Source organism: Oncorhynchus kisutch, linkage group LG20 (genome assembly GCF_002021735.2).
Source record: "Oncorhynchus kisutch isolate 150728-3 linkage group LG20, Okis_V2, whole genome shotgun sequence".
NCBI lineage: Eukaryota > Metazoa > Chordata > Actinopteri > Salmoniformes > Salmonidae > Oncorhynchus > Oncorhynchus kisutch.
This window is the reverse complement of record NC_034193.2, coordinates 2,500,549-2,521,286: the sequence shown is the minus strand read 5'-3', so window position 1 is coordinate 2,521,286 and position 20,738 is coordinate 2,500,549. Positions and strand designations below refer to the sequence as shown.

Sequence of the window (20,738 nt, the reverse complement as noted above, 5' to 3'; positions counted from 1 at the left end):
TTATTGATAAACATGTACCTGTTAAGAAACTGACTGTTGGAACTGTTTAGGCTCCATGGATTGATGAGGAATTGAAAAACTATATGGTTGAAAGAGATGGGGACGAAAGGAGTGGCTAATAAGTCTGGCTGGACATCTGGCTGGTTGTCTTACTTCAAGTCTTACTGAGAAACTATGTGACTAAACTAAACCAAAAGAAGAAGAAACTGTATTATGAAGCCAAGATCAATGACATAAATAACATAGAAAACATAGAGTATTTTAATGAAATTATGGGTATAAAGACAAATTCAACTCCATCTTTCATCGAATCAGATGGTTTATTCATCACAAAACCATTTTGATGTTGCCAATTATTTGAATGATTATTTCATTGTGTGGACAAACTGTGGACAAGTAGACAAACTTAGGCAGGAAATGCCAACAACGAACAGTGAGCCATTATATTCATGCATAAAACAACTAATAATGAAAGAAAAGCATTGGAACTTTACATTTTGTAAAGTTAATGAGAGGAGGAAGCATTATTGTTATTGATGACGAACAATGACAAACCTTCTGGCATTGGCAACTTAGATTGGCAACTTAGATGGAAAGCTACTGAGGATGGTAGCTGACTCTATAGTCCTATCTGTCATATCTTTCATCTGAGCCCAGAGGAAAGTCTTTGTCCTCAGGCCTGGAGGGAAGCAAAGTAATTCCTCTACCCAAGATTGGTAAAGAGGCCTTTACTGGTTCTAACAGCAGACCTATCAGCTTGCTGCCAGCTCTTAGAAAACTGTTGGAAATGGTGTTTGAACAAATAGAATGCTATTTCTCCGTAAACAAATTAGCAACAGACTTTCTGCATGCTTATAGAGAAGGGCACTCAACTTGTACTGCATTGACTCAAATGACTGATGATTGGTTGAATATAATTGATCATAAGAAGATTGTGGGAGCTGTATTGTTAGATTTCAGTGCAGCCTTTGATATTATTCAACTGTTGTTGAAAAAACGTATGCGCGATGACTTTTCAACCTCTGCCATTCAGAGCTATCTATCTAATAGAACACAGAGGGTTTTCTTTAATGGAAGCATCTCTAATGTCAAAAATGTAATGTGTGGTGTACCACAGAGCATCTCTCTAGGCCCTCTACTCTTTTCAATTTTCACCAATGACCTGCCATTGGCATTAAACAAAGTGAGTCCATGTATGCTGATGATTCAACCATATATGCATCAGCAACCACAGCTGGTACGTGGTACCTTCAGGCATTTGGAAATTGCTCCCAAGGATGAACCAGACTTGTGGAGGTCTACAATTTTTTTTCTGAAGTCTTGGCTGAATTCTTCTGATTTTCCCATGATGTCAAGCAAAGAGGCACTGAGTTTGAAGGTAGGCCTTGAAATATATCCACAGAATTAATTTTCTGGAATTTTCCATGCTGTAAAAAGGCACTGTCAACTTAGTGTATGTAAACTTCTGACCCACTGGAATTGTGATACAGTGAATAATAAGTTAAATAATCTGTAAACAATTGCTGGAAAAATGACTTGTGTCATGCACAAAGTAGATGTCCTAACCGACTTGCCAAAACTATAGTTTGTTAACAAGAAATATGTGGAGTGGTTGAAAAACAAGTTTTAATGACTCCAACCTAAGTATATGTAAACTTCTGACTTCAACTGTAGATTCAATAGTTGCAAAGATGGGGAGAGGTCTGGGCCTTAATAAAGACATGCTCTGCTTTTTTGACACCACACTCCAAAATGCAAGTTCTGCAGGCTCTAGTTGTGTCTAATCTTGATTATTGTTCAGTCGTGTGGTCCAGTGCTGCAAGGAAAAACCTAGTTAAGCTGCAGCTGGTCCAGAACAGAGCGTAACGTTCTGCTCTTCATTGTAATCAGAGGGCTGATATAAATACTGTGCTGCCAGTCTCTCTTGGCTAAGAGTTGAGAACAGACTGACTGCATCACTTCTTATTTTTATAAGAAACATTAATGTGTTGAAAATCCGTAATTGTTTGCATAGTCAACTTAAACAGAGCTCTGACACACACACTTACCCCACCAGACATGCCACCAGGGGTCTTTTCACAGTCCCCAAATCCAGAACAAATTCAAGAAACTGTACAGTTTTATATAGAGCCCTTATTGCATGGAACTCTGTTCCATCTCCTATTGCTCAAATAAACAGCAAACCTGGTTTCAAAAATCAGATAAAGCAACACCTCTCGGCACAACGCCTCTCTCCTATTGGACCTAGATAGTTTGTGTGTATGTCATTGATATGTAGGCTACGTGTGCCTTTAAAATATGTTGTATATACAGTGGGGAGAACAAGTATTTGATACACTGCCGATTTTGCAGGTTTTCCTACTTACAAAGCATGTAGAGGTCTGTAATTTTTATCATAGGTACACTTCAACTGAGAGACGAAATCTAAAACAAAAATCCAGAAAATCACATTGTATGATTTTTAAGTAATTAATTTGCAGTCCGTTGCATCCAACAACTCAGGCCTGGAAAACGATACCGACTAACCAGTTAGACAGAAACAGATATGGCTCACCAGAACAAGAAGTTGAGATCTCAAATATATAATGAATCCATCCTTAGATGTGGTCTGTTATCTTGTAATGTCTCAGTTGGTAAAAGCATGATGACATTCCTTATGTACAGCATTGTCTTCTCTATGTGATGTTTGACATACTTTTTATGTGCTCTGTCTGTCATCTTCTCTTCTGTCTCATCTGCTCATCTTCTCTTCTGTCTGTCATCTTCTGTTCTGTCTGTCATCTTCTGTTCTGTCTGTCATCAGGATTCAGTGTGAGAGAGCAGGACTCACTACCCCGGGCCGACCCAGAGCCTGTTACTCAGGGAGACCCAAGTATGTTCACACACACACATACACACACACACACACACACACACACACACACACACACACACACACACACACACATACACCGTAGTTGTCACGACAGCACAAACAGAACTGGGACTAGACTGGATAGCTGTTTATGATGTGTTATAAACTAAAAGCCCTGTGATATCACATTGATTGATTGGCAGACTGTAAAGTTGACATAGCATGGCTGATGGACGGTAGCTGGAGTATTGGGATATCACATTGATTGATTGATTAATTGATTGATTGGCAGACTGTAAAGTTGACATAGCATGGCTGATGGACGGTAGCTGGAGTATTGGGAAACGTCGCTTTAAGATCCAGAAGGACTTCCTGGCTGAGGTGGCACAGGTCATCAACGTGGGCATGGCCGGACCCATGATGGGCGTCATCCAATACGGGTGAGTAACCCCTAAATATATATATGATCCAATACGGGTGAGTAACCCCTAAAGATATATATGATCCAATACGGGTGAGTAACCCCTAAATATATATATGATCCAATACGGGTGAGTAACCCCTAAATATATATATGATCCAATACGGGTGAGTAACCCCTAAATATATATATGATCCAATACGGGTGAGTAACCCCTAAATATATATATGATCCAATACGGGTGAGTAACCCCTAAATATACATATGATCCAATACGGGTGAGTAACCCCTAAATATATATATATGATTCAATACGGGTGAGTAACCCCTAAATATATACATGATCCAATAGGGGTAAGTAACCCCACTAACCCGTGGCTTGAATTTAAGAGGCAAAGATTCTGTATGGCTGAATGCTCTAAGATCCCTCCCAATGTGTTCTCCAATCAGATTCTGTATGGCTGAATGCTCTAAGATCCCTCCCAATGTGTTCTCCAATCAGATTCTGTATGGCTGAATGCTCTAAGATCCCTCCCAATGTGTTCTCCAATCAGATTCTGTATGGCTGAATGCTCTAAGATCCCTCCCAATGTGTTCTCCAATCAGATTCTGTATGGCTGAATGCTCTAAGATCCCTCCCAATGTGTTCTCCAATCAGATTCTGTATGGCTGAATGCTCTAAGATCCCTCCCAATGTGTTCTCCAATCAGATTCTGTATGGCTGAATGCTCTAAGATCCCTCCCAATGTGTTCTCCAATCAGATTCTATATGGCTGAATGCTTTAAGATCCCTCCCAATGTGTTCTCCAATCAGATTCTGTATGGCTGAATGCTCTAAGATCCCTCCCAATGTGTTCTCCAATCAGATTCTGTATGGCTGAATGCTCTAAGATCCCTCCCAATGTGTTCTCCAATCAGATTCTGTATGGCTGAATGCTCTAAGATCCCTCCCAATGTGTTCTCCAATCAGATTCTGTATGGCTGAATGCTCTAAGATCCCTCCCAATGTGTTCTCCAATCAGATTCTGTATGGCTGAATGCTCTAAGATCCCTCCCAATGTGTTCTCCAATCAGATTCTGTATGGCTGAATGCTCTAAGATCCCTCCCAATGTGTTCTCCAATCAGATTCTGTATGGCTGAATGCTCTAAGATCCCTCCCAATGTGTTCTCCAATCAGATTCTGTATGGCTGAACGCTCTAAGATCCCTCCCAATGTGTTCTCCAATCAGATTCTGTATGGCTGAATGCTCTAAGATCCCTCCCAATGTGTTCTCCAATCAGATTCTGTATGGCTGAATGCTCTAAGATCCCTCCCAATGTGTTCTCCAATCAGATTCTGTATGGCTGAATGCTCTAAGATCCCTCCCAATGTGTTCTCCAATCAGATTCTGTATGGCTGAATGCTCTAAGATCCCTCCCAATGTGTTCTCCAATCAGATTCTGTATGGCTGAATGCTCTAAGATCCCTCCCAATGTGTTCTCCAATCAGATTCTGTATGGCTGAATGCTCTAAGATCCCTCCCAATGTGTTCTAGAATCAGATTCTGTATGGCTGAAGGCTCTAAGATCCCTCCCAATGTGTTCTAGAATCTCATAAAACATTGGAGATAAAGTCTCAGTGCCATTATCCTTGCAGAGTGAGTTATTGAAAGGTATTGAAATAATACTTTTGCCCTCTATCATTTAGAGAAAGGAAAGAATACTACTTGTTGGACAAAATCTATTTCACTGAGCAAATTGTATTAGTATAAAATATCATTTTCCACAAAAAAATTATGCATACATCCAGCCGTGATTGGGAGTCCCGTAGGGCGGCGCACAATTGACCCAGCGTCGTCCGGGTTTGGCCGGGGTAGGCCGTAAATAAATAAGAATTTGTTCTTAACGGACTTGCCTAGTTAAATAAAGGTCACACACATACAGTACAGCTCAGTATTTGTATAATGTATTTGATCCCGTCTTTATCAAGGGTGTCAATAATTATGGACCTGACAGGTAAGTCTATGGGGTAGTCGAACCTCACTGAACCTGTGGCTACCCACCGGGCACAGACATCAATTCAATGGTAGGTTGTTCAAGTCCAACTTTGGTTCAATGTGGGTATGGCCAGTGGGTATGGCCAGTGGGTGTGACCAGTGGGTATGGCCAGTGGGTATGGCCAGTGGGTGTGGCCAGTGGGTATGGCCAGTGGGTATGGCCAGTGGGTATGGCCAGTGGGTGTGGCCAGTGGGTGTGGCCAGTGGGTATGGACAGTGGGTGTGGCCAGTGGGTGTGGCCAGTGGGTGTGGCCAGTGGGTGTGGCCAGTGGGTGTGGCTTCTCTTATGTTCTCTCCTCTTTCTGCCTCAATCTGTTTCTTCTCTTCTCGTCCTTTCTCGTTCCTTCCTTTCTGAAATGCATGTTGTTGTTGTCGTCACAGAGATGATCCGGTCACAGAGTTCAGTCTGAAGGCCTATACTAACTCCAGAGAGCTGAAACCTGCCATAGACAAGATCACACAGAAGGGAGGGATGTCCAACGTGGGTGAGTTGGTGAATAAATCAATTAAATAAATAAAAACCTGTATTGTACCAAAATCATTAAAAAAATAGAGAGAGAAAATAGTACACACGGACATAACAATCAATGACAGAACAACATACAGGTATAAGATATTTAGTTGAGAGCAGAGGCTCCACGGTGACCAGGTATTCCAACATCGAGGAACATCCAGCCTTGTGTATTCTACTACCTACAACTTTCAAGAGGAAGTTTAAAACTGGACTGAGTTCCTAAAAATGAAAAAAAAATGGGCTACCACTGACCTCGTCTACACTCTTAGAAAGGTGCTTCCTCCCAGTTCTCTGCTGCCAATGACTGGAACAAACTGCAAAAATCACTGAAGCTGGAAACTCATATCTCCCTCGCTAGCTTTAAGCACCAGCTGTCAGAGCAGCTCACAGATCACTGCTCATAGCCCATCTTGTGAATAGCCCATCCAAATACCTCATCCCCATACTGTTATTTGTTTTATTTCTCTTGCTCCTTTGCACCCCAGTATCTCTACTTGCACACTCATCTTCTGTACATCTATCACTCCAGTGTTTACTTACTACATTGTAATTTCACTCCAGTGTTAATGCTATATTGTAATTACTTCGCCACCATGGCCTATTTATTGCCTTTACCTCCCTTATCATTTGCACACACTGTATATAGACTTGTTCTATTGTTTTATTGACTGTATGTTTGTAACTCTGTGTTGTTGTCTGTGTCACACTGCTATGCTTTATCTTGGCCAGGTCACAGTTGTAAATGAGAACTTGTCCTCAACTAGCCTACCTGGTTAAATAAAGGTGTTCTCAACTAGCCTACCTGGTTAAATAAAGGTGTTCTCAACTAGCCTACCTGGTTAAATAAAGGTGTTCTCAACTAGCCTACCTGGTTAAATAAAGGTGGAATAAATAAATGTAATAAATATCTAAAACCTAAAAAGGTTTCTTCAACTGTCCCCATAGGAAAACCCTTTGAAGAACCTGTTTTGGTTCTGGGTAGAGGGGTTCTACGTGGAACCCAAAAGGGTTCTACCTGGAACCAAAAACTGTTATCCTATGGGGAACAACAACAAAATGCCCGAAGAACCCTTTTAGAATCCTTTTAGAACCCATTTTGGAACCCTTTTGGATCCCATTTAGAACCATTTTGGAACCCATTTTGGAACCCATTTTTCTACGAGTGTACAGCCGGGAGGCACCATGACCACAAGACCACACACTTAAGTGCGAAAGGGAAAAGGGACACAATTATCGCTTGTTTCACAAAATCTTTACCACATTTTCACATCCCCGAGAGACTGCAATTAAATCTAAATCCGACCCTAGACACTGTGAGTTAAATAACAGTGTTTTACTCCTGGCCTCCTGACCAAAGGCATTTGGTTATACCAGCCCTGACTGGCCAGGGGTCAGACTACTGTCAGGAAGCGATGGTTTCCTTTCATTTGATGCCTCATGCGGTCTTTGTGACTCTGCTAAACATTGCAGTTGGATACAAATAGGGTTGTGTGTGTTTACAGAATATAACCTCCCCTCTAATCAATGTGCCAGTTAGCCACTGCATTCGTCTCCGTTCTCATCAGCAACATATCTTCACAGATGTTTCTAGTCTTCGGTAGTTATGTATCCTTTACTTAAGAAGGAAGTCACATTGAGATTGCTATGTTTTTCCACGTGAAACCCCCTGGCCAAGAGAGTACAGACCACCAACAATGAGATGCAAGATGATCAACCGCTTCTGCTTTCTAAATGGATACTGTAATATCACGTCTTCTCAGTCAACTCACCTGGTTAAATAAGGGTTCAATAGAAGAAATAGGATACTGGGAACAGGTGTTCCTACCACTTCTAAGATTAGAAGACTTACTGGAAGGTAGTTTAGAACAAAACATTAAATTTTAACGGGCTCCGTTGTGTGCATGTGTTTACAGAAACGTATTGTGTGTTTTATATCTCTGTCTGTTTTAACCACCTCTCTGCTGCCCCCTGCTGTACTCCTAGGGAAGGCCCTCCTATATTAAACTACTTCAGCTGTGTCTGTCTGTCTGTTTTAACCACCTCTCTGCTGTCCCCTGCTGTACTCCTAGGGAAGGCCCTCCTGTATTATCAAACTATGCTATATATACACATAAGTATGTGGCCATCCCTTCAAATTAGTGGATTATTTCAGCCACACCCATTGCTGACAGGTGTATAAAATTGACCACACAGCCAGCCATGCAATCTCCATAGACAAACATTGGCAGTAGAATGGCCTTACAGAAGAACTCAGTGACTATCAACGTAGCACCGTCATAGGATGCCACTTTTCCAACAAGTCAGTTTGTCACATTTCTGCCCTGCTAGAGCTGCCCAGGTCAACTGTAAGTGCTGTTATTGTGGAAACGTCTAGGAGCAACAACGGCTCAGCCGCGAAGTGGCAGGCCACACAAGCTGACAGAACGGGACCACCGAGTGCTGAAGCAAGTAGCGCGTAAAAATCATCTGTCCTCGGTTGCAACACTCACTACAGTTCCTAACTGACTCTGGAAGCAACATCACCACAATAACTGTTCGTCGGGAGCTTCATGAAATGGGTTTCCATGGCCGAGCAGTCGCACACGATCCTAAAATCACCATGCGCAACGCCAAGCGTCATCTGGAGGTTTCCATGGCCGAGCAGCCGCAGACGATCCTAAAATCACCATGCGCAACGCCAAGCGTCATCTGGAGGTTTCCATGGCATAGCAGCCGCACACGATCCTAAAATCACCATGCGCAATGCCAAGCGTCATCTGGAGGTTTCCATGGCATAGCAGCCGCACACGATCCTAAAATCACCATGCGCAATGCCAAGCGTCATCTGGAGGTTTCCATGGCATAGCAGCCGCACACGATCCTAAAATCACCATGCGCAATGCCAAGCGTCATCTGGAGGTTTCCATGGCATAGCAGCCGCACACGATCCTAAAATCACCATGCGCAATGCCAAGCGTCATCTGGAGGTTTCCATGGCATAGCGGCCGCACACGATCCTAAAATCACCATGCGCAATGCCAAGCGTCATCTGGAGGGGTGTAAAGTTTAACGCCATTGGGTTCTAGAGCGGTGGAAACGCGTTCTCTGGAGTGATAAATCACATTTAACCATCTGAGCGCTACCTGCCCCAATGCATAGTGCCAACTGTAAAGTTTGGTGGAGGAATAATGGTCTGGGGCTGTTTTTCATGGTTTTTCAACAAACACTACTTCAGCTGTCTGTCCGTTTCTCTGTTGCCCCCTAGTGTTCTCCTAGGGAAGGCCCTCTGACATATAAACAAACACTACTTCAGCTGTCTGTCTGTTTCTCTGTTGCGCCCTAGTGTTCTACTAGGGAAGGCCCTCTGTTATATCAACAAACACTACTTCAGCTGTCTGTCTGTCTGTCTGTCTGTTTCTCTGTTGCCCCCTAGTGTTCTCCTAAGGAAGTCCCTCTGTTATATCAACAAACACTACTTCAACTGTCTGTCTGTTAAGCGCTCTGCTGCCCCCCGGTGTTCTCCTAGGGAAGGCACTCTCCTATATCAACAAACATTACTTCAGCGACGCCAACGGTAATCGGGGCGGAGCACCCAACGTGGCTGTGGTTCTGGTAGACGGCTGGCCAACCGACAAGGTAGAGGAGGCATCACGCCAGGCCAGAGAGTCTGGTATCAACATCTTCTTTGTGACCATCGAGGGACCCGACGAGAACGAGAAGCAGAATGTGGTGGAGCCGAACTTTGTGGACAAGGTAAATAGAGACGATGGTCACTGGGTCACCCATAGCTATGTTAACACATACAGCTGCTTCCAATTCACCCCTGGCTATGCAATGCGTACATCCGTTTCCAATTCCCTCACAATTTGAGCCCCTTCATGAAACACTGCCCAACCACCTCATCTTCTCTCATCTCTCAACAGGCGGTGTGTCGAACCAACGGTTTCTACTCCCTACCCGTGTCGAGCTGGTTCGCCTTGCGGAAGGCAGTCCAACCCCTTGTCAAGCGCGTGTGCGACACCGACCGTCTCGTCTGCAGCAAGACCTGCCTTAACGCAAACGACATCGCCTTCGTCATCGACGGATCCAGCTCTGTGGGCACCGGGAACTTCCGGACCGTCCTGCAGTTCGTCGCTAACATCACGCGGGAGTTTGAGATATCGGACACGGACACACGAGTCGGCGCAGTACAGTATACGTACGAACAACGGCTGGAGTTTGCCTTCGGCCAACACAACAACAAGGCTGATCTGCTTAATGCCATAAAGAGGATTAATTACTGGAGCGGTGGGACCAGTACTGGAGCGGCTATCACCTACGCAGCAGAGCAGCTGTTCAGCAAGTCCAAACCCAACAAACGCAAGATCATGATCGTTATCACCGATGGGAGGAGCTACGATGATGTCAGAGCTCCAGCGTTGGCCGTCCATCGGCAAGGTGAGGGGTCAGAGGTTGATTGGTGTGGTCAGAAAATCTGGCCAATGGGGGGGGGGGGGGGGGGGGGAGCTCCTCTAAGAAAAAGCACCTCGATATGAAGGTAATTTAGCATCATACTGGTGGATAATTTTGGATTGCTATTTTATTATTTATTCATATGGGAAACTAAATGAAAGCTAAGTTGGTGTGAAACCAAATTGAAATGTAATGAAAGCCAAGTTGGTGTGAAACCAAATTGAAATGTAATGAAAGCCAAGTTGGTGTGAAACCAAATTGAAATGTAATGAAAGCCAAGTTGGTGTGAAACCAAATTGAAATGTAATGAAAGCCAAGTTGGTGTGAAACCAAATTGAAATGTAATGAAAACTACGCTGAACAAAAATATAAATGCAACACGCAAACAATTCAATCCAAAGAGTTACAACTCATAAGGAAATATATGAAATACATTTATTAGGTCCTAATCTATGGATCACATGACAGTTATATCTGTTGGTCACAGATTTTTTATTTGACCTTTATTTAACTAGGCAAGTCAGTTATGAACAAATTCTTATCAATGACAGCCTAGGAACAGTGGGTTAACTGCCTGTTCAGGGGCAGAATGACAGATTTTTACCTTGTCAGCTCAGGGATTTGAACTTGCAACCTTTCGGCTGCTAGCCCAACGCTCTAACCACTAGGCTACCCTGTCGCCCCAGATAACACTATATACAAAAGGTATGTGGACACCCCATCAAATTAGTGGATCTGGCTATTACAGCCACACCCGTAGCGGACAGGTGCATTAAATTGACCACACAGCCATGCAATCTCCATAGACAAATATTGGCAGTAGAATGGCCCTTACTGAAGAGCTTAGTGACTTTCAACGTGGTACCGTCATAGGATGCCACCTTTCCAACAAGTCAGTTTGTCAAATTTCTGCCCTGCTAGAGCTGCCCCAGGCAACTGTAAGTGCTGTTATTGTGAAGTGGAAACGTCTAGGAGCAACAACGGCTCAGCCGCGAAGTGGTAGGCCACACAAACTCACAGAATGGGACTCTGAGTGCTGAAGCACGTAGCGCGTAAATATCATCTGTCCTCGGTTGTAACACTCACTACCGAGTTCCAAACTGCCTCTGGAAGCAACGTCAGCACAAGAACTGTTAGTCGGGAGCTTCATGAAATGGGTTTCCACGATCAGCTGCACACAAGCCTAAGATCACCATGCACATGCCAAGCGTCGGCTAAAGTGGTGTAACACCCGCCGCCATTGGACTCTGGAGCAGTGGAAACGCATTCTCTGGAGCAGTGGAAACGCGTTCTCTGGAGTTATGAATCACGCTTCACCCTCTGGCAGTCAGACAGACAAATCTGGGTTTAGCAGATGCCAGGAGAACGCTACCTGTCCCAATGCATAGTGCCAACGGTAAAGTTTAGTGGAGGAGGAATAATGGTCTGGGGCTGTTTTTCATGTTTCGGGCCCCTTAGTTCCAGTGAAGGGAAATCTTAACGCTACAGCATACAATGACATTCTAGATGATTCTGTGCTTCCAACTTTGTGGCAAAAACTTTACTGTTTCAGCATGACAATGCCACTGTGCAAAGTGAGGTCTATACAGAAATGGTTTGTTGAGATCGGTGTGGAAGAACTTGACTGGCCTGCACAGAGCCCTGACCTCAACCTCATCGAACACCTTCGGGATGAATTGGAACACAGACTGCAAGCCAAGCCTAATCACCCAACATCAGTGCCCGACCTCACTAATGTTCTTGTGGCTGAATGGAACCAAGTCCCTGCAGCAATGTTCCAACCTCTAGTGGAAAGCCTTCCCAGAAGAGTGGAGGCTGTTATAGCAGCAATGTTCCTACATCTAGTGGAAAGCCTTCCCAGAAGAGTGGAGGCTGTTATAGCAGCAATGTTCCAACCTCTAGTGGAAAGCCTTCCCAGAAGAGTGGAGGCTGTTATAGCAGCAATGTTCCTGCATCTAGTGGAAAGCCTTCCCAGAAGAGTGGAGGATGTTATAGCAGAAATGTTGCAACATCTAGTGGAAAGCCTTCCCAGAAGAGTGGAGGCTGTTATAGCAGCAATGTTCCAACCTCTAGTGGAAAGCCTTCCCAGAAGAGTGGAGGCTGTTATAGCAGCAATGTTCCTGCATCTAGTGGAAAGCCTTCCCAGAAGAGTGGAGGATGTTATAGCAGAAATGTTGCAACATCTAGTGGAAAGCCTTCCCAGAAGAGTGGAGGCTGTTATAGCAGCAATGTTCCAACCTCTAGTGGAAAGCCTTCCCAGAAGGGTGGAGGCTGTTATAGCAGAAATGTTCCAACATCTAGTGGAAAGCCTTCCCAGAAGAGTGGAGGCTGTTATAGCAGCAATGTTCCAACCTCTAGTGGAAAGCCTTCCCAGAAGGGTGGAGGCTGTTATAGCAGCAATGTTCCAACATCTAGTGGAAAGCCTTCCCAGAAGAGTGGGGGCTGTTATAGCAGCAATGTTCCAACATCTAGTGGAAAGCCTTCCCAGAAGAGTAGAGGCTGTTATAGCAGCAATGTTCCAACATCTAGTGGAAAGCCTTCCCAGAAGAGTGGAGGCTGTTATAGCAAATAAGGGGGGGACCAACTCCATATTAATGCCCACAATATTGGAATGAGATGTTTGACGAGCAGGTGTCCACATACTTTTGGTCATGCTGTGTGGCTTGTTTCTAAGTGAAAATAGGTTTTTAGCTAATTATTATTTACATAAATATTATAAATATATATAAATATAAATATCATAAGTATTTATTTTACCCTTTGCTATGAGTCTCGAAATTGAGCTCAAATTGCATCCTGTTACCATTGATCATCCTTGATTGGAGTCCACTTGTGGTAAATTTAAATTTATTGGACATGATTTGGAAAGGCACACACCTGTCTATATAAGGTCCCACAGTTGAAAGTACATATCAGAGCAAAAGCCAAGCCATGAGGTCAAAGGAATTCTCTCTAGAACTCTGAACTCAGGATTGTGTTGAGGCAGAGATCTGGGGAATGGTACCAAAAAATGTCTGCAGCATTGAAGGTCCCCAAGAACACAGTGGCTTCCATCATTCTTAAATGGAAGAAGTTTGGAACCATCAAGACAAGGGCCCTGGTCAGGGAGGTGACCAAGAACCCAATGGTCTCTCAGACAGAGTTCATCTGTGGAGAAGGGAGAACCTTCTAGAAGGACAACTCTCTCTGCAGCACCAATCAGGCCTTTGTTGTAGAGTGGTCAGATGGAAGCCACTCCTCTGTAAAATGAGTTTGCTAAAAGGCACCTAAAGGACTTTCAGACAATGAGAAACAAGATTCTCTGGTCTGATGACACCATGGCTGAACTCTTTGGCCTGAATGCCAAGCGTCACATCAGAAGGAAACCTGGCACCATCCCTATGGTGAAGCATGGTGGTGGGAGCGTCATGCTGTGGGGATGTTTTTCAGCGGCAGGGACTGGGAGACTAGTCAGGATCGAGGGAAAGATGAATGGAGCAAAGTACAGAGAGATCCTTGATGAAAACCTACTCCAGAGCGCTCAGGACCTCAGACTGGGGCGAATGTTCACCTTCCAACAGGACAACAACCCTAAACACACAACCAAGACAATGCAGGAGTGGCTTCGGGACAAGTCTCTGAATGTCCTTCTGGCCCAACCAGAACCCGGACATGAAGCCAATCGAACATCTCTGGAGAGACCAGAAAATAGCTGTGCAGCAACACTCCCCATCCAACCTGACAGGGCTTGAGAGGATCTGCAGAGAAGAATGGGAGAAACTCCCCAAATACAGGTGTGCCAGGTTTATAGAGTCATACCCAAGAAGACCAGAGGCTGTAATCGCTGCCAAAGGGGCTCCAACAATACTGATGTTTTTGATTTTTAATACATTTACTTTGTCATTATGGTATATTGTTGCAGATTGATAAGAAAAAACACATTTAATCCATTTTAGAATAAGTCTAACAAAATGTGGAAAAATTCATAGGGTCTGAATACTTTCTGATTGCACCGTGTATATACAGTGCCTTGCGAAAGTATTCGGCCCCCTTGAACTTTGCGACCTTTTGCCATATTTCAGGCTTCAAACATAAAGATATAAAACTGTATTTTTTTGTGAAGAATCAACAGCAAGTGGGACACAATCATGAAGTGGAACGACATTTATTGGATATTTCAAACTTTTTTAACAAATCAAAAACTGAAAAATTGGGCGTGCAAAATTATTCCTGAAATGTGGCAAAAGGTCGCAAAGTTCAAGGGGGCCGAATACTTTCGCAAGGCACTGTATATATTTATATATATAAAAAAATAAACTATATATATTTCAAATTACTGTCCTTTTTCTGGCATAATCTTTACGGACAAATCGGCTAAAAAGAATATGTGCTGCCCTCCGTCGAATTCGGAAATCCCAATGTGGCCCACTCCCGGTCTAAACTAACCCAGTTGTTATAGTCTAGTCCAGTCTCTAACTACCCGTCTCTCTCCTCTCCCTCTCCAGGTGTGATAGCGTACTCCATCGGCATCGCCTGGGCAGCGCAGGACGAGCTGGAATACATCGCCACCGACCCCGACAAGGAGCACTCCTACTTCGTAGATGAGTTTGACAGCCTCTACAAGTTCGTCCCCAAGGTGGTCAATAACATCTGTCAGGAGTTCAACTCACAGCCACGCAACTGAGCTGAGCAGGGAGGGCACCTTATTCCCTATATAGTGCACTACTTTTGAACAGGGCCCCTAGGGCCAGGGCCAGACCCACCTTGCTTACGTACACCTATACTTATAAATCTGTGCTTACATAAAGGAAACAAGGAAGGAAGGAAGAATAAGTTTGTAAAGTTTTGAAACAGGGGCTTAGGGGCTGTAGGGAGGGGGTTAGATATTTGTATTAGGATCCCCACAAGCTAATTAGCAGCACTATCATGGAGACAGGACAGGGGCTCTACAAAATGTATTACCGGTTGTAATAGTTGGTGCTGAATGGGCAATAGTTTAATTCCCATGGGAGGTTATTGGTTTGACGGCAGTGGGTGTACGAGCATTAATAAAAATTGGCTCACAACGATTAAACTTTGGCCATGTGATCTCAACTGTTGTTGGTGTTCTAGTAACAGTCAGGGACGGGAGGGTGTTTAATGTTCTCACTCCTAATCATGTAACATAACTGATGAAAAAGTAAAACCACCTGGACGTGGTGCTTACCAGGGTTGAGGTCAATTCAAATCTAAGGCAGTCAATTCAGGAAGTAAACTGAAATTCCAAATGATAATTTTTCAAAAGTGCTTTTATTTTCCACTTCTTAATAAACTGTAAAAGGATAAACTATTAATTGGTCAAGTTTAACTTTTTTTTTTTAATTAAAAAATTCAAATCACTTCCTGAATTGGCTGACTGAAATTTGAATTGAGCCCAACCTTCATGCTTACAGGAAAAACTATAAAGCCTAGACTACTTCTTCTGTCTTAACACACAATCTGCTGCTTATAGCGAGACATAGCCTTATGGGGACATGGCCTTATGGGGACATGGCGCTTATAGAGAGTCATAGCCTTATGGGGACATGGTGCTTATAGAGAGACATAGCCTTATGGGGACATGGCCTTATGGGGACATGGCGCTTATAGAGAGACATAGCCTTATGGGGACATGGCCTTATGGGGACATGGTGCTTATAGAGAGTCATAGCCTTATGGGGACATGGCCTTATGGGGACATGGTGCTTATAGAGAGTCATAGCCTTATGGGGACATGGCCTTATGGGGACATGGCCGTATGGGGACATGGTGCTTATAGAGAGTCATAGCCTTATGGTGACATGGCCTTATGGGGACATGGCCGTATGGGGACATGGCCTTATGGGGACATGGCCTTATGGGGACATGGCGCTTATAGCGAGACATAGCCTTATGGGGACATGGCCTTATGGGGACATGGTGCTTATAGCGAGACATAGCCTTATGGGGACATGGCCTTATGGGGACATGGCCGTATGGGGACATGGCGCTTATAGAGAGACATAGCCTTATGGGGACATGGCATTATGGGGACATGGTGCTTACAGAGAGACATAGCCTTATGGGGACATGGTGCTTATAGAGAGACATAGCCTTATGGGGACGTGGCCGTATGGGGACATGGCCGTATGGGGACATGGCGCTTATAGAGAGACATAGCCTTATGGGGACATGGCCTTATGGGGACATGGTGCTTATAGAGAGACATAGCCTTATGGGGACATGGTGCTTATAGAGAGTCATAGCCTTATGAGGACATGGCCTTATGGGGACATGGCCGTATGGGGACATGGTGCTTATAGAGAGTCATAGCCTTATGGTGACATGGTGCTTATAGAGAGTCATAGCCTTATGGGGACATGGTGCTTATAGAGAGACATGGCCTTATGGGGACATGGTGCTTACAGAGAGACATAGCCTTATGGGGACATGGCCTTATGGGGACATGGCCGTATGGGGACATGGTGCTTATAGAGAGACATAGCCTTATGGGGACATGGTGCTTATAGAGAGTCATAGCCTTATGGGGACATGGTGCTTATAGAGAGTCATAGCCTTATGGGGACATGGCCGTATGGGGACATGGTGCTTATAGAGAGTCATAGCCTTATGGTGACATGGCCTTATGGGGACATGGCCGTATGGGGACATGGCCTTATGGGGACATGGCCTTATGGGGACATGGCGCTTATAGCGAGACATAGCCTTATGGGGACATGGCCTTATGGGGACATGGTGCTTATAGCGAGACATAGCCTTATGGGGACATGGCCTTATGGGGACATGGCCGTATGGGGACATGGTGCTTATAGAGAGACATAGCCTTATGGGGACATGGTGCTTATAGAGAGTCATAGCCTTATGGGGACATGGTGCTTATAGAGAGTCATAGCCTTATGGGGACATGGCCTTATGGGGACATGGCCGTATGGGGACATGGTGCTTATAGAGAGTCATAGCCTTATGGTGACATGGCCTTATGGGGACATGGCCGTATGGGGACATGGCCTTATGGGGACATGGCCTTATGGGGACATGGTGCTTATAGCGAGACATAGCCTTATGGGGACATGGCCTTATGGGGACATGGCCGTATGGGGACATGGCCGTATGGGGACATGGCGCTTATAGAGAGACATAGCCTTATGGGGACATGGCATTATGGGGACATGGTGCTTACAGAGAGACATAGCCTTATGGGGACATGGTGCTTATAGAGAGACATAGCCTTATGGGGACATGGCCGTATGGGGACATGGCCGTATGGGGACATGGCGCTTATAGAGAGACATAGCCTTATGGGGACATGGCCTTATGGGGACATGGTGCTTATAGAGAGACATAGCCTTATGGGGACATGGTGCTTATAGAGAGTCATAGCCTTATGGGGACATGGCCTTATGGGGACATGGCCGTATGGGAACATGGTGCTTATAGAGAGTCATAGCCTTATGGTGACATGGTGCTTATAGAGAGTCATAGCCTTATGGGGACATGGCCGTATGGGGACATGGTGCTTATAGAGAGTCATAGCCTTATGGTGACATGGTGCTTATAGAGAGTCATAGCCTTATGGGGACATGGTGCTTATAGAGAGACATGGCCTTATGGGGACATGGTGCTTACAGAGAGACATAGCCTTATGGGGACATGGCCTTATGGGGACATGGCCGTATGGGGACATGGTGCTTATAGAGAGACATAGCCTTATGGGGACATGGTGCTTATAGAGAGACATAGCGTTATGGGGACACGGTGCTTATAGAGACATAGCCTTATGGGGACATGGTGCTTATAGAGAGACATGGCCTTATGGGGACATGGTGCTTACAGAGAGACATAGCCTTATGGGGACATGGTGCTTATAGAGAGTCATAGCCTTATGGGGACATGGCCTTATGGGGACATGGTGCTTATAGAGAGACATAGCCTTATGGGGACATGGTGCTTATAGAGAGTCATAGCCTTATGGGGACATGGTGCTTATAGAGAGTCATAGCCTTATGGTGACATGGTGCTTATAGAGAGTCATAGCCTTATGGGGACATGGTGCTTATAGAGAGACATGGCCTTATGGGGACATGGTGCTTACAGAGACACATAGCCTTATGGGGACATGGCCTTATGGGGACATGGCCTTATGGGGACATGGCCTTATGGGGACATGGTGCTTATAGAGAGACATAGCCTTATGGGGACATGGCCTTATGGGGACATGGTGCTTATAGAGAGACATAGCCTTATGGGGACATGGTGCTTATAGAGAGACATGGCCTTATGGGGACATGGTGCTTACAGAGAGACATAGCCTTATGGGGACATGGTGCTTATAGAGTCATAGCCTTATGGGGACATGGCCTTATGGGGACATGGTGCTTATAGAGAGTCATAGCCTTATGGGGACATGGCCTTATGGGGACATGGTGCTTATAGAGAGACATCGCCTTATGGGGACATGGTGCTTATAGAGAGTCATAGCCTTATGGGGACATGGTGCTTATAGAGAGTCATAGCCTTATGGGGACATGGCCGTATGGGGAAATGGTGCTTAGCACTCCCTCTTAAGGCCTAATAACACAGTGCAGAAATACAACATGGTGCTTTACAGTAGATTGAGGTTGGAAAAGGGATAAGACTGCAGACAATTATCTTTGAAGAGGACCGACAGTCATCAGACCACATTATGGGAATTACGCCACATTATGGTCTTCATCAGAATTTGACCATGTGTGTCTTTTATAGAGGAGAGATTTGATTTTAAGGACATTGTGCAAGTTTTAAAAAAAACAAAAAAAAACAATGTTGTGCCAAGATTGACAATTCATGTTTGTGTTCTTTCTTTGGGTTTTGTAGTCAGAGTCATGATTGGATGTTATTGATACATGCTGACTGATAACTTTGGAAGTGAAAGCCATAACACTCAATCCACAAAAACTGATTTAGCATGTTAGCAGCTAACAAGGATGGATTTTAACCTGAAAGACCCATACTTCTGACTTAGCATGTTAGCGGCTAACAAGAACAGGTTTTAACCTGAAGGGGCCATACTTCTGACTTAGCATGTTAGCGGCTAACAAGAACAGGTTTTAACCTGAAGGGGCCATACTTCTGACTTAGCATGTTAGCGGCTAACAAGAACAGGTTTTAACCTGAAGGGGCCATACTTCTGACTTAGCATGTTAGCGGCTAACAAGAACAGGTTTTAACCTGAAGGGGCCATACTTCTGATTTAGCATGTTAGCGGCTAACAAGCACAGGTTTAAACCTGAAAGACCCATACTTCTGACTTAGCATGTTAGCGGCTAACAAGTGCAGGTATAAACATGAAGGGGCCATACTTCTGATTTAGCATGTTAGCAGCTAACAAGCACAGGTTTAAACCTGAAAGACCCATACTTCTGACTTAGCATGTTAGCGGCTAACAAGTGCAGGTATAAACATGAAGGGGCCATACTTCTGATTTAGCATGTTAGCAGCTAACAAGCACAGGTTTAAACCTGAAAGACCCATACTTCTGATTTAGCATGTTAGCAGCTTACAAGCACAGGTTTAAACCTGCAGGTAACATCTTTAGCAGCTTTTCGCATTTCCAATTAGAAAACATGTTACTTGGGAACTCTAACTGGCTCCTAACTGTCTTTTAATCAAAACAAATGAACAATTCACTCTTTATTTATGTCAAATGAACACATGGTCAAATGAAAGAAACGCTTCAAGAGGAAGTTGTAGTTTTCTACCAGCTCTGATACTGTACCTATAAATAGATCAAACTAACACTTTTAACCTTAACAGTGTTCCTCACAAACTAAACCAGGGTCATATTCATTAGTGCACATCGTAGGAAAAACATTTAACAAGGGAAAAATGAAAATGAGTTTCTTATTGGACAGATTCAAGTAGTCCCTCCCTGTTTCAGTCCCTTTTCATCCATTGGGTGACTAATGAACACAACCCAGCTCCCTCTCCTCCCTCTATTCTTCCAATATAATGCGCTTCCTTCTTGTTCACATGGCTGATATTGGTTTGTTCAGAGTATTTATATAATCTCTCGTTTTAATTTTTTATCCTGTTTGTACATATGAATATTAAAACAGCCTTGTCATTTTCAAATACATATTTGATCAATATTTTAAATGCGATTTTTAATAAAATTATAATAAAATTTAAAAAAATCTTGTTGTGATATTATTCAGTGACAGAAGAGAGGTACTTGTTACCAGAGTAATCATATGCAAAAACTTCAAATCTGTATATATTTGTGTGCAGCTATATTAGATTCTAGTAACGTATCCGTTTTGTCATGGACTGGACAGCTGTCTCTATACCATTGTTCCTGTTCTATACCAAACATTACATACAAAACACACACACACAACTAAGAGAAAAAACTGCAAAATTCCCAAGTTAACACAGTTGGAAGATTCTGGGAATATACATATATATTTTTTTAACTAGGCAAGTCAGTTAAGAACAAATTCTTATTT

The 20,738-nt window shown here is 44.0% G+C and overlaps 1 protein-coding gene across 3 annotated transcripts in view; it reads left to right on the top strand.

Annotated features, from left to right (window-relative positions):
• The window catches only part of vit (vitrin), a 51,613-nt gene extending 35,794 nt beyond the window's left edge, over nucleotides 1-15,819 (top strand). For all 3 annotated transcript variants that reach the window (XM_031800036.1, XM_031800038.1, XM_031800037.1), the window contains 6 exons: nucleotides 2,804-2,872; nucleotides 3,147-3,294; nucleotides 5,694-5,797; nucleotides 9,332-9,558; nucleotides 9,729-10,242; nucleotides 14,742-15,819. In XM_031800036.1, the coding sequence (XP_031655896.1) occupies nucleotides 2,804-2,872; nucleotides 3,147-3,294; nucleotides 5,694-5,797; nucleotides 9,332-9,558; nucleotides 9,729-10,242; nucleotides 14,742-14,920 (1,241 nt within the window). In that variant the 3' untranslated portion in view covers nucleotides 14,921-15,819. The remainder of the gene's footprint in view (nucleotides 1-2,803; nucleotides 2,873-3,146; nucleotides 3,295-5,693; nucleotides 5,798-9,331; nucleotides 9,559-9,728; nucleotides 10,243-14,741) is intronic.
• Nucleotides 15,820-20,738: the final 4,919 nt, after the last annotated feature.